Consider the following 15,902-nt stretch of genomic DNA (forward strand, 5'->3'; position numbering starts at 1 on the left):
GAACAATACGTTGAGAAAGTTCTTGAAAGATTCAGTATGAGCAAATCGAAGCCAGTCACCACTCCACTTGCGGGTCATATGAAGCTCAGCTCTGCGCAATGCCCGACAAGTGAGATAGAAAAGAAAGAGCTGCAGAAGGTGCCATATGCTTCTGCAGTGGGCAGTCTAATGTATGCTATGATATGCACCAGACCAGACATAGCTCACGCAGTGGGTGTGGTTAGTAGATTTCTCTCTAATCCGGGAAAAGAGCATTGGACCGCAGTGAAATGGATATTTCGGTACCTGCGAGGTACTTCTAAACTTTGTCTGAAGTTTGGCGACAACCATATCCTACTAGAAGGATATACGGATGCAGACATGGCTGGTGACGTAGATTCCAGGAAATCCACGTCCGGATTCCTGATGAGACTTGCAAGGGGGGCTATCTCGTGGCAATCGAAACTTCAAAAATGCGTGGCATTATCCACAACAGAGGCTGAGTACATAGCTATGACGGAGGCTTGTAAAGACCTATTGTGGTTGAAGGAGTTTCTACAAGAGTTGGGCTTGAAGCAAGAGAAGTATGTGCTTTACTGCGATAGTCAAAGCGCAATTCACTTGAGTAAGAATTCGAGTTTTCACTCAAGAACGAAGCATATTGATGTGAGGTATCACTGGATACGAGAAGCACTTGACAGAAAGCTTTTGCAGCTGGAGAAGGTGCACACCGATGAGAACGGTGCCGATATGCTTACCAAGTCCTTACCCCGAGATAAGTTTGAGATCTGCAAACAAGAAGCGGGTCTCGTTGAATCCCCACATGAGGTGGAGGGGGAGAATTGTTGAGTATTTCCACCCCATGTGGAAGCCACCATCTTTGACCATAAAAGATTGGTGAAGATTGTTGCAATAAATGCAACAAGATGGATATGGCAGTATTCACACTACATAAGTCCACACATGGTATCCGCCTTCAACAATTGCGGCTATAGGGACGGCTGTAGTGGCGGTTGTAGGAGAAGAAAAATGCAACACAATTGCTCTATAAATAGAGCTCACTTCCAACGGTGAAGGTAGTGCAAGAGCTGAGAATCACAGCAGCCTGTGAGAGAGAGCAAGAGAGTTTCGGTGAGTACATTTTGAGAGAAGAAGAAGTGAGGAAAAATTCCTATCTCCCTTAAAATTGTAGTTCACTCCTCTTGTGTGTATTCCAAGTTATTCAACTTGAGATTTGTGTTTCCCCTATAGAGTGTAGGGAGAATTTGTAAGCCTACTATATACATAGTGGAAGATTTAGACTTCGGTCTCGTGGTTTTTTCCCGAATTGGGTTTCCACGTAAAATTCTCGTCTCACGTTTTTATTCTGCACCAAAATTTGCTTTCTTGGTTTGGTCCCATTATTTAATCCAGCAAGAGGGAAAAGAATTATCCTGGTTCCGCTGTGCAAGTATCAATTTATTTTTGATACTCCTTGATAAATATCACCACTTTTCCCAACAGTTTGGATTATCATGAAGCCATCTGCAGTGCCTGAAAACACAAACAAAACATCAGAGAGTTCATTTTATGATGCAGCGCATCGACTCATTAAATCATTTATATCCAGTAACTTCCCAAGCGATAACTGGATCTCCATCTTTATAGATTTCCACAATCCAGAGATGATGATCTGCATGGCCTGGAAATGGCGTTGATCTCATTTTATGAAAATGGATATCCAGTTCATTTTATATCCAGAAGATGATTAAGCCATCTGCAGGGCCTGGATCTCCATCTTTATAATGGCTTCCACTATAGCCATTATAAAATGAAGCCATCTGTGCTACACTGGACAGCAGAGGATCCCCACTCATCTAAGAACAAGTGCAAAAGGAAATATCGCAATCCGCCCTCTGAGACAACTAGGGGAAATAGCCATGATGGATGCACTGTATATAGCACATACCAACCTCATCACAAACTTAACAGACAAAATTTTCACACATCATTATAGAGATAAACCAACAAAATGGATATAGATGAGACCTTTCCAAAAGGTTATCAACTAACAGAAACGCAAATGTAAAAGCCCACCTATATACAATTTCTACAAACTGCCATAATATATTCATTCCATCATCTCTGTTCTCTACATTATCAAATTCACCTTAGGTGACTCACATCTTCCGGGCCACCACGCCCAACCAGCAAATTAGAAACATGCATTCCAAGCTGGCTCCACCAACATAACCTACTTAAACGATTCACGATTCTATAGCACCTCAAAAAACATAAATAGTTTGAAGAAACGAAGGATAAATCCTTCGTGATAAAATACTGGATGAGAACGACGATTTCAGGAATATAAAAACCTACAGTTGCTTACTAAAATTTGCACGATTGTAAAAATGAAAAAGAATAGTACTAATGCACAACAATTAGGTCACAAATAAATCCAAATGAACCACATCACTGAATATCCTACAGAACGAACGGAAGATTAATACACACTGACACACACAAAAACGAACATACTCTCTTTCACCCCCTTGCGAGCACCGAGCTTAGCGTATTTTGATCGAGATCACCTTCAACTACTAGACCCGCCAAGGAGCGCCTCCCAACCCGACTCCTGCAACGCATCCATATTCGAATCCTATAAAATGGATCCGACTCGTTTCCGGTAGGAATTGCAGTTGTTCTTGGTACAAATGTGGGATCCGAATGGTCCGATTCTTGCTATTGACATAGAGTTTATTCAACACTACTCTTCTTCTTCTTCTTCGCGCGAGATTACACACTGCGGAATTTCTTTTGGGTAAATTTGTAATTTCCTTTCAGTAAATTATACTCCCTCCGTCCCGGGCTACTCGCTCATTTCCTTTTCGGCTCGGAGATTAAGGAATGAGTGTATAGAAAAGTCAAAAATGACGGCTGTAGGTGAAATTTTTTACTAAAAATGGAAAGAATGCAAGTAACTTGGGACGCCCAAAAAGGAAATAAGTGTGAGTAGTGCGGGACGGAGGGGAGGGAGTAGATGCATTTCTTTCTATTTTTGAAACAATTTTATGTCTTGAGATCGAGTCAGAAAAAAAAGGATTTGAGTTATGAACGAACATATGAGTATGCAAATAATTGGTAGATAAATTTTATATCAATTTCAAAGATTAATATCGTAATCGTCGTAGAATCGATCTACTTTTACTTAATTTTCAAATCATGGCCATACAGCAAACTTTTTTTTTTCTTCGGGAAAAAATAAATTATCATTTCCAGAATATAGTGCGTTTAGCCTAATTTTAAGAGTATACACCAGCCCACTAACTTAGAATATTAGCACGGCCAAAACGGGCCAACCACTATAAAAAAATATAATACCCTTTCGCCATTTAAGAAACGTTTTGACTCAACATGAATTTTAAGATATTATTTTTATCATATAAAGAAAATGAATAAAAATATTATTAGAATATAAGTTTCGTTTTTATATAGTGGTATTCATTTTTAAATGAATGTCAATGAAATGAATAAGTATAGTATTAGATCCACTTAAAAAAAATTGAATTTTTTTTTAATGTGTTTCTAAATGGCGGACAACCCGAAATGACAAAACATGTAAGGTTCTGAGGGCATCCACAACCCACACCCCACGCCACGCAACTCCCCGCCACATCATCATTATCCTCATTTACTGCGTCCGGCTAAAACTTCCACAACACTGAACACCATTCCACGTCCCTCCCCAGGCCACCAATATTCACTACTATTAACTTTTTAGTTGTAAAATTGAAAATGATGAACATAACATGAAAAAATCATTCATTCATTAAAGAAATTAAAAATTACAAATCCTAGATGTTAAAAATTATAAATCATAAAAGTTCAAAAATTACAAATCCTAAATATTTATAAGAAAAAAAAAGAAAAATGCTTTTGCTTTATAATATTGTTGCGAAGGATGTCGACCATCTCATTCTAGAGGAACTACTTCTTCTACTTGAAGAAATTCGTTCTAAGGGAATTAATTAAAGTTTAAGAGTGATAGGAATGGTGTAGAATGAATATATTTATTAGAGGAATTAATTAATGTTTAAAATTAGAAAAAAATCGGGCTACGGCACGTCGTTGGTGCCCACAACGCGCTCAACATGGCGAGTCGCGCCGCAATGGGGCTGGGCGTCCCACCCCAACTCAGGCACCTCAACCGTCTTGCACCTCAAACGCCTGCCCTCCAACCATGACCTGCCATCTCCCACTGCATTTGGGACGCGACATACGAAACTCCCCTTAGGTTGTGGTCTTGTGGATGCCCTGGCGGACGGAATGAATACTAGTATTATTTTTTTCGTCTCATTCTAAGTGACACATTTTCCTTTTTAGGATGTCTTACTTGAAATGACACATTTCTTAAAATAAAAATATCACGCTCTTTACTTTTTCTCTCACCACTTTACTCACAAAATATCAATATATAAAATCCTGTATGGAATAAGAATTGTTCCACTGAAATAAGCTCTTAATTCTATGGCAAGGAGATAGGCCAGGTAGGTAAAATGCTGACATTGAAATAGGAAATAAAAATTTGCCCTTGAGATGGACATGTTCATGCCAATGCTTTAATTTGAGAAGCGCATGTATATTTCTGTACTTTTTGATACACTCAACAGACTTTTATCCTTTTCGCTATATCTATAAAAATTCACCTCATACTCAATTTACACACATAACACCTACTTAGATTAAACTCATACTAAATTAATGCCCACGTAAAATATAGTATAATAACATAACATGATTTTATAACTACGTGGACAAAGATAAATACAGAAAACAAAATGAGAAATCAATGTCAAAGCACTAAAATCGGCCCTCCACAGCTCAATTTCAACAATAAAACTGAAATTTTCAGTAATATAAAATCCCGTTCTCCTTTTCTATTTTAAAAATTTCAATACTCCCTTCCCTCTTTAAGAATACATGGTGTTTCTTCTTCCCATATTTCTATCTTGACTCCTTATATTTCTCATCGCCTCCGCCTCCGCCGCAGCCTGAGTAGATGAAAAACAATCATCCACCATGTCGAACATACCAACCTCTCTCTCTGAAGTCTGCCTCACACTTTTCCGTCTAGCCATGTCCATGGCCGATCCATGGCCCTTCTCCTAGAATTCACACCAACACAAATCTCCACTTTTTTTCTTTAAAAGAGAAAAATAAAAAAAGAAGGTAAATCCAATTTCCGTAAATATCTGAACGGAAGAGATATATTATCATGGGCAGCATACGTGGTTTCTCGCTCAAGCACCGCGTCGCCACAAGTTTCCGGCGTGTTTTCCGGTGGAAGCGCTTAGCCGGTAGGTATCGGAGTGTGGAACCGCTAAGCTGGACGGAGCGGGTGAAGACGAAAGCGAAGGCGGTATTAGGTAGGAATATGGATCCGGGTGGGGGATACTTCCGGGTTGGTAAAGAAGAATGGGCGAGCGAAATACCGAAAGGGCATATGGCGATTTACGTGGGGGAAAAGGATGGAGATATGGAAAGGATTTTGGTGCCTATTGTTTATATAAACCATCCATTATTTAGGGATTTGCTCAAGGAGTCCGAAAGGGAATTCGGGTATAAGCATCCGGGTGGGCTAACCATACCTTGTCGGATCTCGGAGTTTGAGAGTGTTCAGACCCGGATCAAGGCGGGTCAGTGTACCCGGAAGTTGCTGTCGTGGAAGAAAATGTGGTTTTGAATTTTGATGGGATGCTATTGTTTTCATGTCTATATACTTTTAATTGTAAATATTACTAGTATGTTTTCCTTTTAGAATCGAATTTTCGGATTGTTAGGCTTTCATCCGTGCTTTATGGTTGTAAATTGTAAATATATACTATTACTCCATTAAGATTTTGCAGTTTATACAATTTTATAGTGGATATAATGGTCAACTAAAACACCAACTCCAAAAATATGCTTTTTCCGTTCAACACTAACAAAACAAAACGAATATATATTCAAAACTCAAAAGCAAAACCAAACAAAAAAAAATACTAGAAAAAAGGTGCAAGGAACAAAACGATCATATTCCAATTTCACAAACAATGCTACCTCTCCTCATCACTCTCTCCATCTTCTTGAGCGCCATAGACGCCCACGTCTTCATCTATGGCGGCTGCTCCCAAGATAAATACCCTCCTAATTCACCATACGAAGCCAGCAAAATCTCCATCCTCTCCTCCCTCGCCTCCTCCTCCTCCCGAACCCTCTACGACGCCATCGCCATCTCCAACGACACAGCTTCCCCACCCGATTCCGCCTCCTACGGCCTCTACCAGTGCCGCGGGGACCTCAGCCTCCGCAACTGCGCCTCATGCATCGCCGGCGCCATCAACCAGGTCTCCGTGCTCTGCCCCGACACCTACGGCGCCAGCCTCCAGCTCGACGCCTGCTACCTCCGGTAATATTGTCCACTTTCACTAAAAAACATCAATTCAGTAATCCGCTGGGAACATATTATTTGCACATTTTCTAATTCTTCGATGTGGGATGGTTTGAACCCCAACAGGTACGAGCGCGCCGACTTTTTGGGGAGATTGGACACCGGTTTGAGGTATAGGAAGTGCGGGGTCGGCGGGAATGTGGACGGGGAGTTTTGGCGGCGGAGGGACGACGTGCTGGCGGAATTGGGAGGGGCGGCGGGGTTCAGGGTGAGCGCCACCGGGGCGGTGGAGGGGTATGCGCAGTGCCTGGGGGATATGGCGGCGGGGGATTGCTCGGAGTGTTTGGCCGAGGCGGTGGCGAAGGTGAAGATGCTGTGTGGAGCGGCGCCGGCGGCGGATGTGTACTTGGCGCAGTGTTATGTTCGGTATTGGGAGTCAGGCTACTATACTACCACTTCCTCTTCCTCAGGTTTTTTTTTTAATATTTGTTTTTAGGTTTGAAATTTAATTTTTTAGAAAAAATATATATGAAGCTGCATTAGAAAAAAAATTGATACTCTCCAATATTTTTTCCTCTTTATTATTGAGGGTTTGGATTGTTTTCACTACTTTTTTTTACCTTAGACGATATTATGCATGCTAACACGGATTTAACTATGATTTTTTTACTTTAGATACATACGTATTATATTTTTTTTAAACCAGATATAGAAGAAATCTAAATTTATTCCTGAGAAAATAGGGTTCTCGTTCTCGAGCTTCTCAAAAAATAAAGCCGGATAGAAATTCCATACCATGATGATTACTTAAATAGTAGTAGTACTACAATTTATACTACTACTCATGAATCATGGTAGTGAATTAGAAAATGGAATATAATAAGAATGTGGAAGTGGAAATGGAATCGGAATCACAAGTCATGTCTGATGTCTGGGTGGGAAAAATGAAGAAGCAATTTTTCTATTTAAAAAACAATTATTGGTGGATATAAAATAATACAAACAGGGTAAAAAAGAAAGAAATATATGAATTAATGGGGGTATATAAATATTAATTAAAATAAATAAAGTGAGATCCAAAGTTGATTTGAGATAGAAACAAGTTGAACCCTCTAATGGCATAAGTATATATTCTAATGCACATAATTGCGTCACCACCCCATATTCTTCATAAAGTTTAAATTAAAGCTTGCAACAAATTCGAACTTTATATGCTTTTCCTTAGTGACTCATATTATACTATATTTTTTCAGCCAGTAATTTGGGTATCTTATCTTGAACAAAGTTTTATTTGCTCCCCCTTCTCGAGAAAGTTGGAATCTTTTATTGTGGATTGGTCTTGTATTATGGAGTATTTATTTATTTGTAATTAAATACTACTATTACAATTGTCGTGACCCACATTTGTGGTTTCTTAAAATTTAGAAATCTGCTTGAATTTGTGGAAATATGTTTGCAATATTTAAAAGATTGTTGTTTGAAATACTAATATATATGCAGATTCCTCAAACGGAGATGACGTGGGAAAAACCGTGGCCATAATTGTGGGGGTGGTGGCCGGAGTCGCTGTTCTGATTGTATTTCTTTCATTTTGCAGAAAAGCCCTTGGTAATAATCTTATTTACCTAATATACTTCTCTATATATAGTCTAGTGTTGCCGCCGAACTGGAAATCCCTGGTTTAAGTTTTGGTTTGGAATAGTGATTATGGCTCCACATAAGGTGAAACTGAAATTAATGATGTGAACGGTTCTAGTTTCTGGTTCAAAATCGCCAATTTTTAACATCTTTTCCCAAATTCCTAGTTTGAAAATTAATTTGAAACTGGAATCGAACCACCTAGTTCTTGGTTCTTGTTACGACAATTAAATATGTATTTCTACTACTATCTAGATTAGTATCCGCTAATTGTGGCTAGTATTGAAAAATTACAGGTTGAATTCTGGAGACAACAAGACCAATATATATAGCAGAAACTTGCGTATGGAAAAAGGAATTGAAGCATCTATTCCATGTATTTTGTGGTGCTATTAAGTTTTGCACGAAATTGTATTTGTTGGTGTAGTTGGTTCTATGATTTGTTTAAATTTATTATTTGCATCCAATGTTAATGTCTAGATATACCACTAATGCTATGTTGTAGTATACATTTTAAAATCTTTTTTTGCCAAACTATTACTCCCTAAATCTTGCCTCTTATATTGATTGCAAAAATATAAACGAAGCATTATTATTCGTCACTATAAATCTATGCATGGATGTGTTTTCAGTTTTCATTAATAAAACATAGATCACACTAGGGAACCAAAGTTTACAATAATCACGGGATTAGCACAAATATAAATACAATTAATTCAATAAAACTCAAACTCGAACCAAATCAAATCAAAGCCCCGAAGTAAACGGCACATTGGTCGCCGGCAGCCAAGAATTCGCGGCAATGAACCTTCCTGGCGCGAACTGCGCCGCCACAGAGGCGCTCGTGATCACGCGATAGCCCCTCCAATTGACCCGGTTCGCAGTGGACGACCCGGGACCCGTATTCGCATACTCTGCATAATACAAGGTATTCAAAGCGAAGCTCCCGCTCCACGGCATCCAACCCGCCGCGTTAATCAAGCTATCCAGCGAGGTCTTCATGAACACCGTGCGGGAGTACTCCTTCCACGGCCGGCCCAGGTAGGTCCGGACGGATCCCTGGACGGGTCGGAGGTCCGGGGCGGCCGTCACCCGCGAGTTGTGGATTATTATTCCCGTGTTCTGGTTCGGGTCGGTCCGGCCCTGCGCGGTGATGGTGTTGGTCCGGTTGGGCGGGTCGCGCGGGTAGATGTTGCAGTTCTGCAGCACCACGGCCGCGTTGCCGAAGATGAAGTCGACTGTGCCGTAGATGTCGCAGTTGCGGTAGAATTGGCGCTGGGAGTGGACATAGAGGGTGTCTTGGTACCCCTCGAAGCTGCATTGGTAGAACACGGATAGGTCCGACCCGGAACGCAGCGCCACGGCCTGGTGGTTCCGCGCACCCGCCGTGTTCCGGAACGTGATGCCCCGGGCGATGAATCCGTCTCCCACAGCAGCTGTGGTTGTTCCAATTTGGTTAATAAAGGTTTTGTTAATTAAAATTACGTATTTTACAAAAATATAATTGTTCCATAGAAATAGACTATTTGGAGATGAAGAAGAGAAAAAAAAACAATACTAGTTGAAATAGTGTAGTTATGATAAAATAAAAGAAAAGGTAATATGTATCTAATTTGGACTATTTCTATAAAATGGATGGAAAAGGAAATTCATGCTTATTTCTATTTCTATGGGATGCAGGGAGTAATTTTAATTTGTTTGTGAATGCATTTTTACATGACTTAGATGTATGTCATGCTTATTTATGTGTTTGTGAATATGATGTTTTTCTAGAAGACAATTACGCGATGTAAAGGATCCAAATAATTTATTTCTATGAGCCAAGAAAAGTGTTATTTTCGGACATCAGAAAATGTACAAAAGTTTGAAAAAGTAAATCCAATGCATTATTTCATATCCTCGCCATTTTTCAAATGCTTCATTATTTTTTCATTAGAAAAACAGTGAAGAATAATCAGTCTAGATGTATTAAATGTGTAGTATTCTATATCCTCCTTCTATAAGCAACTCGATATTAATATATTGTTATAAATATTCGGGTCGTTATATACTTGATATCATTGATCATGCATTACTATCAACTCAAAAAATTCAACCATATAAACATACTGGATTTAGTAAAAAAAATTAACGATATATGCATAATGCATAGATATGTTGGTACAAGAATGCATGCACACATAAAAGTCACATTATTTCCATTTTAGAGTTTCAATTTCCAATTGCATCCACGACACATAAATCAACTAAACCAACTCAATTATATGCAATTAAATGACTCACCAACCGTAGCCGATTTGAAGGTGGTGGAGCCGCCGTCAACGCTTCTACTTCCGGTGATAATAGTCCTCCCAATTCCGTCCCCCAACAACATAACATTCCTCACACCCTTCCCAATCTCCACATTCTCCCTATAAGTCCCCGCCTTCACATAAATCACATACCTCCCATTCCCCGACCGCCTCCCCGCGGCCGCCACAGCAGCTGCCACTGTCCTAAAATTCCCCGATCCATCCAACGCCACCACAACGTTCGCCCTAGGGTTAGACGACTGCAGAAGCTTGCGGTCCCCCGGCCGGACCCACCTCGGAAACCCCTCTTTATAACCATTCACACTACTACTAGAATTATTAGAAACCCCCTTGTTCAAAGCTAGGGTATTGCTAAGCAACAAACTCACATTGTTGGACATGATGGGGAAGTTGGTGTAGTAATCACTGATGCCGAAATCCGCGAAGCCGGCGATACACGTGTCTAAATTGGTGAGCGCCGTGCTCAGCCACGTCTGCACGTCGGTGGCTGTGCACTTAGTGCTTGGGTCAACGGTCTTGTTGAGCGCATGGATGGTTTCCTCGTAGAGGTCCACGCAGTCGGCCCAGGCCGCCCGCTCTCGGCCTGAACGACAGTTCTGGCCGAGATGATAGAGGCCGCTCTGGGCATGCATGCAGCGGTCCAGGGCGAGCTGGGCCGAGAGGCGGAGGAAGTCTGGCTTTCCATTTATCGAAACATTATATTTAGGGTTGTGCGTGAGGAAATACTCGCATGGTTTCGGGTGTGGTGTTTGGCTGCACCATGATTTCACGGCGGAGGAGGAGGCAGAGATGGCCGGAGAAGCCGACAAAAATGATAGGAGGAATGAGAGTACTAGGAATTTTGTTGTTGCCATTGTTGATGTGTGTGTTTTTTTTTTGTGTAGGGTGCTAATTGTGTTGATGGTGTTTAAATAGAGGGAGGGAGATTGAGAATTTGATGAGCCATGTACCTAACTAGTTGAATTATGAGGTTGATGAATTGAAAATGGGGTTTTTTGTGTGTTTATGGATAAAATAGTGACTAATCACGGATTCGTTCAATATATGTGCTTATCCGGTTTGATATTAGTATAATTTGAATGAAAGTTGACCTTGAAATATTGGAAGAAATTTGGTAGCGAAGATTTTAATTAGATTATTTATGGACTATGGTGCATATAATTGGTTAAATTTGATGTTGATTGACTAGATTAAATTTGTACGTAATCAAAAGCATGGATGTTGCTGCTGCTTCTACACTTTACAATTGGCGATTGACTAGTTTTGGACAAGGATTTTTACTAGCTAGTCGATTTGAAATAATGGTAAGTGCAAAAGTGCAAATAGGATGTACACCTTTTGAAACGTCATAAATACATACAAAATTTAATGGATTTATATCGTGTCTTATCATATTCGTCTCATTATTGGATTTATTATACTACTATCTGAATTGAATGGTGAGTGTGAATAGCTAAATATTACTCCCTTGCCAGTCTTTTTTAAACTTTAGAAGCAGAATAGTATCCCTGACACATACTAATACTTTAAAACTACTCCTACAAAATTATTAAAATTAAAGAGAAATAAAATAAATAGAATTATTATTAGTGAATAATATAATTTACCTCATTGAAAAGAAAATTACCAAAAATAAAATGTGATCATTTTTTTTACCACCTAAAATGAAAATTGTGACTATTAAATGTGGACAGAGACCGAAATAAAAAAAAACAGACATAACAACTTTCTCACCAAAAATCTATTTTAATATTGTCTCATAACTGTAGATTCATGGTTATTTTTCTCGGCTAATTAACTTTTAACTTCATCACAGTGTTTAATGAAAAATAACATTATTATTAAACAATGAGTGAATGAACATCGAAACTTACAATTTGATAGCTATGTTTAGACTTTAGAGCAACTGAATTTTCTCCTCAATAGACCGGCCAATTTAAATTAATTTAGGCAATTCAACGAAAATTAATGTACATTTATTTTGCATACGCACGGGCACGGCACTATAAGGCTTCTTAAATTTCTCATTTTTTTTATCTTCTTGGAAATTAATCGAAAAAGGAAGTCACATACAAACTAAGTGAGTTTAGATTATAAATAAGCTACTATACTTAATTAGGGGAAAAAATTGTGTTTAATATATACTGTTTCAAACTTTCAATTAATTTTATTAATTAATTGATACATAACAAAAATGGAATTTCGACCAATGGTAATAATAACATACCCCTTTATATTGACATTATTTGTCTTCTTAATAAAGGCGATAGATTGTCAAATTCGCCACTGCGGCGTATTCGACTTCGGCCTTCTTTAAGACTAAAGAAATTTGCAAAAATAGTCAAATAACAAATCAATTTGAACTCTTACTTTGATATAATACTCACAGGCCTCAAATACAGGTTGAACTAAAATGAACAAATTATTCGAATTACACACAATAAATAAATAAGATTTTGTCGGCGTTAAAAGACATAGTGTGCTACTCATCGCCGATAAGGCGATAATAAATGGGGACGAAAAACGAAAGTGAAGCCCCGACCTTGGTTGGATTTTAGGATTGGGGCAAAACGACCGTAAAATGGAGCTGACGGTAATTCTGAAAGCTAACTCTAGTGAAGTTTTCCTACTTTCATGGGCCGGCAATAGGATCCATTGACCGTTCGAACCCATATGGATTGATTTGGAAAAAATTGTGAAAAGCAATTATTTTATGTATCAGAATACACGTTACATGGATTTCAAAAAAAGGATTATGTATGAAAATTAAGTCATGTTTGGTAGCCTCAGTAAAACAATTAGACAGCTTATATAACTAAATAAATAATCTCAACTGGGATTTTATTATGATATATTATACAATTGCCTATTTTGAATCATTTCTTCAAATGACAGCACAAGTCAGACACATGAAAGATAAAACCTGAGTCTGTTCATTTTAAAAGTATAATCATAAATGCAAACTGATAATAATTCAATTGGTGTCAACTCTCAAATTTCATTACCAACGTATAAATTTTAATTTTTTTAAATAAAAATTAATAAACTCAATTTTCTGCTGTTTTATTTTTTCCCATGATTGATGCCTAACAAATAGAAACATGCAAGTTGAAAAAAATGGAGGCATTTAACCTTTTGTGTGTGTTATATATCGAGAAGAGGAGTTCACGTTCACGTATATTTAATACATCATGGAATCTAATTGTAAGCCAATTATCTTATTTTGTGTGTGTGTGTTCAACTTATTGGTGGTTGTCGCCTGTCGTTTACCAACAAACCAAGAACTGGAATGAATGATTGAAATGTGTAATTAATTATTAATCACGATGTCACAATCCTATGTTGTTCATTCTAGCCAATTCAATTCTCAATAATTTCTGTAAATAAGTAGTTCATATTTATAAAATCTAATGAAAAGAGGAGTACTATTGATAATGAAATTCAATTGGAAATAAGAATATAAGCATAAACTCATGCAATTAATTAAGGAATAAAAAAACTTATGAACTAACACAAAAATTTCATGAACTCGATCGATATAAAAAAAATAAATGCAAACACATATACAACCACAAATCAACTACGGAGTTGTTCATGAATTTTATGTGTTTATTCTTCTTGGGTTCACAAATTTCATAAATTTATTAGTGTATTTTCTTTTATCACCGATATTACCATTTTCACCTATATTTACCATTTTATACAAAAAAATTTTAGTCGAAAACATATATATCAACCGAGTCTGAATTTTGGATTCCTGTGCTCACCCTTTATTACTTTTATGGTGAGAGCGAAGTGTATGTACGTTGATTTCATGATTGAGAATTACTATAAATTTGAATGTCACGAACACTTTAATTAGAGTTAGGTGGATATAATTTTAGAAAAAGTGCATGCATCACATAATTAATCATATACTACAACTTAAGATTGGTAGAGCACTTTTAAACCGAATGATTGCACACTATATATAAATAAGCTAGTAAGACATAATCCCTGTAATATCATATCCACCCTAATCCTATGATACCCAATTAAATATAATGAAACCATTTATTGTTTAGTTGTGCATGGTTCATAAATAAAGAAATAGGTTGATGAATTGGTACCGGGAATTTGCTTATATGATTCTAAATTTTGATATATGGGTCAATTAAATATGCCCACTTGCATAAACTTAACATTCACTAATCATAATTTTATTTCTCATTTCAGATTCATGAAATCAAATTAAAAGGTTTGTGGGTGCCGTAGTGCAAATATAATTAGCGAGTGTCACGCCCGCATTTTCTAAGGATAGAAAACACGGTTGATCGCGACTAGGGGAGGATTAAAGAAGCGGGAAAGAAAGGGAAAACAACACAACTCAACCATAGCCCGAAACAAATGAGAATAGCTCGAATAAAATCAGAGTATCATTTCAACAATCAACAACTCCAAATGAAAATATCTCAACAATACACGAACTCAAAAGAAACAATATTTAGCGGAAGCATTTTGAGAGAAGAATAATATTATGTATGAAGACACAATATATTCGAAATATTAAAAGCAAACACAAATCTTCACCAGCTCTGCTCAACACCCACAGCGCTCGTCACAGCTCAACCTGCAAATTTTTAAAAAGAAATGCAGGGCTGAGTACTTGATGCACTCAGTGGACTCATGCCGAAAACATTTTCAATAAAAAATATTTATCATGCCATTAACGAGTGACCTCGGGGTTTTAACTTTGAAAGGGCCCGAGTCACTAAAACATTTCACCAACATCATCATCATCAACCTCAACATCATCATCATCACCATACCATATCTGAACATACATGACGAGGAATGTGGCCACATTCCAAGCCACTAGACAGTCACCCGTTTAAAGCCTTAACTTGTGTTCCACTCCATTCTTGAAAAGCGTGCGTGAAGTCACCCGTTGATTTAATGGACTCCGGCCCAATCTTCCATTCAATTAATTTGGTCCAAACATTCCAATCCATCTCCTTATCAAAACAGTGGGCTATATTCTTAAAATTAATCATTTGTCCCAACATTAAAATAAAACAAAGCCCAATACTTCAACTTATGTGGAATCCCAAAATGGGAGCAAAATTCATAATCTCTCTTATTCACTGATTTCAGCACCGTGGTAATCATAGCAGCGAGTTCGTCACTTCGCTGTCCTCTAGGTGTTTCACGTCGCTGCCCTGGCCTTTCTCCTCACCATCTCCATCACAGCACCGTTGCTGCTCGTCTTAGCCGCTGATCCACCATTCGTTGCTGCTGTCAAAGTGTTGCCGGTGTCTTCCTTCTCAACATTTAGTTTCTTATCTCCCCATCGTTTATTTTGCCTCTTTTTCAGAGACCTATCCAAGCACTGCAGCGCCGTCACCGTCGCCGGTGCATGACTTCCATCTGCTTCGTGGCAGCGCCGCTGCACTCCACCACCGTTTCCCAAATGAGGAGACTCTGACTGCTGCTGCATAAGCCGTGCTGCAGCCACCCTCACCTCAACTTCTTTCCTACGCTCCTCCTCTGTTTTAGCAACCTTTTTAATCTCATATGGCCTTTTT

General features: G+C 38.4%; 3 protein-coding genes across 3 annotated transcripts; 2 read left to right on the forward strand and 1 right to left on the reverse strand.

The window, feature by feature from the left end:
- Nucleotides 1-5,233: 5,233 nt before the first annotated feature.
- LOC121760724 (auxin-responsive protein SAUR24-like) lies at nucleotides 5,234-5,701 on the forward strand. Its single transcript, XM_042156351.1, has one exon. The coding sequence runs from the start codon at nucleotides 5,234-5,236 to the stop codon at nucleotides 5,699-5,701; it is 468 nt and encodes a 155-aa protein (XP_042012285.1).
- Nucleotides 5,702-5,985: 284 nt separating this feature from the next.
- LOC121767956 (plasmodesmata-located protein 8-like) lies at nucleotides 5,986-8,560 on the forward strand. Its single transcript, XM_042164300.1, has 4 exons — nucleotides 5,986-6,406; nucleotides 6,515-6,858; nucleotides 7,889-7,996; nucleotides 8,323-8,560. Exons 1-4 carry the CDS (start codon nucleotides 6,051-6,053, stop codon nucleotides 8,325-8,327), a joined length of 813 nt encoding a protein of 270 aa, XP_042020234.1. The 5' UTR covers nucleotides 5,986-6,050; the 3' UTR covers nucleotides 8,328-8,560.
- Nucleotides 8,561-8,705: 145 nt separating this feature from the next.
- LOC121768449 (pectinesterase 2-like) lies at nucleotides 8,706-11,198 on the reverse strand. Its single transcript, XM_042164971.1, has 2 exons — nucleotides 10,310-11,198; nucleotides 8,706-9,462 (listed from the first exon to the last, which is right to left on the reverse strand). The coding sequence occupies exons 1-2, from the start codon at nucleotides 11,190-11,192 to the stop codon at nucleotides 8,774-8,776; spliced, it is 1,572 nt and encodes a 523-aa protein (XP_042020905.1). The 5' UTR covers nucleotides 11,193-11,198; the 3' UTR covers nucleotides 8,706-8,773.
- Nucleotides 11,199-15,902: the final 4,704 nt, after the last annotated feature.

Source organism: Salvia splendens, chromosome 2 (genome assembly GCF_004379255.2).
Source record: "Salvia splendens isolate huo1 chromosome 2, SspV2, whole genome shotgun sequence".
In the NCBI taxonomy this organism is placed as follows: Eukaryota; Viridiplantae; Streptophyta; class Magnoliopsida; order Lamiales; family Lamiaceae; genus Salvia; species Salvia splendens.

What these genes read in the sequence shown, in the direction of transcription:
- LOC121767956 (XM_042164300.1), top strand. Translation starts at nt 6,051, where the DNA reads ATGCTACCTCTCCTCATCACTCTCTCCATCTTCTTGAGCGCCATAGAC. An exon ending in CTCGACGCCTGCTACCTCCG is followed by an intron (nt 6,407 to 6,514) that starts GTAATATTGTCC and finishes GAACCCCAACAG; the next exon opens with GTACGAGCGCGCCGACTTTT. An exon ending in TACCACTTCCTCTTCCTCAG is followed by an intron (nt 6,859 to 7,888) that starts GTTTTTTTTTTA and finishes ATATATATGCAG; the next exon opens with ATTCCTCAAACGGAGATGAC.
- LOC121760724 (XM_042156351.1), top strand. Translation starts at nt 5,234, where the DNA reads ATGGGCAGCATACGTGGTTTCTCGCTCAAGCACCGCGTCGCCACAAGT.
- LOC121768449 (XM_042164971.1), bottom strand. Translation starts at nt 11,192, where the DNA reads ATGGCAACAACAAAATTCCTAGTACTCTCATTCCTCCTATCATTTTTG. An exon ending in CTTCAAATCGGCTACGGTTG is followed by an intron (nt 9,463 to 10,309) that starts GTGAGTCATTTA and finishes GAACAACCACAG; the next exon opens with CTGCTGTGGGAGACGGATTC.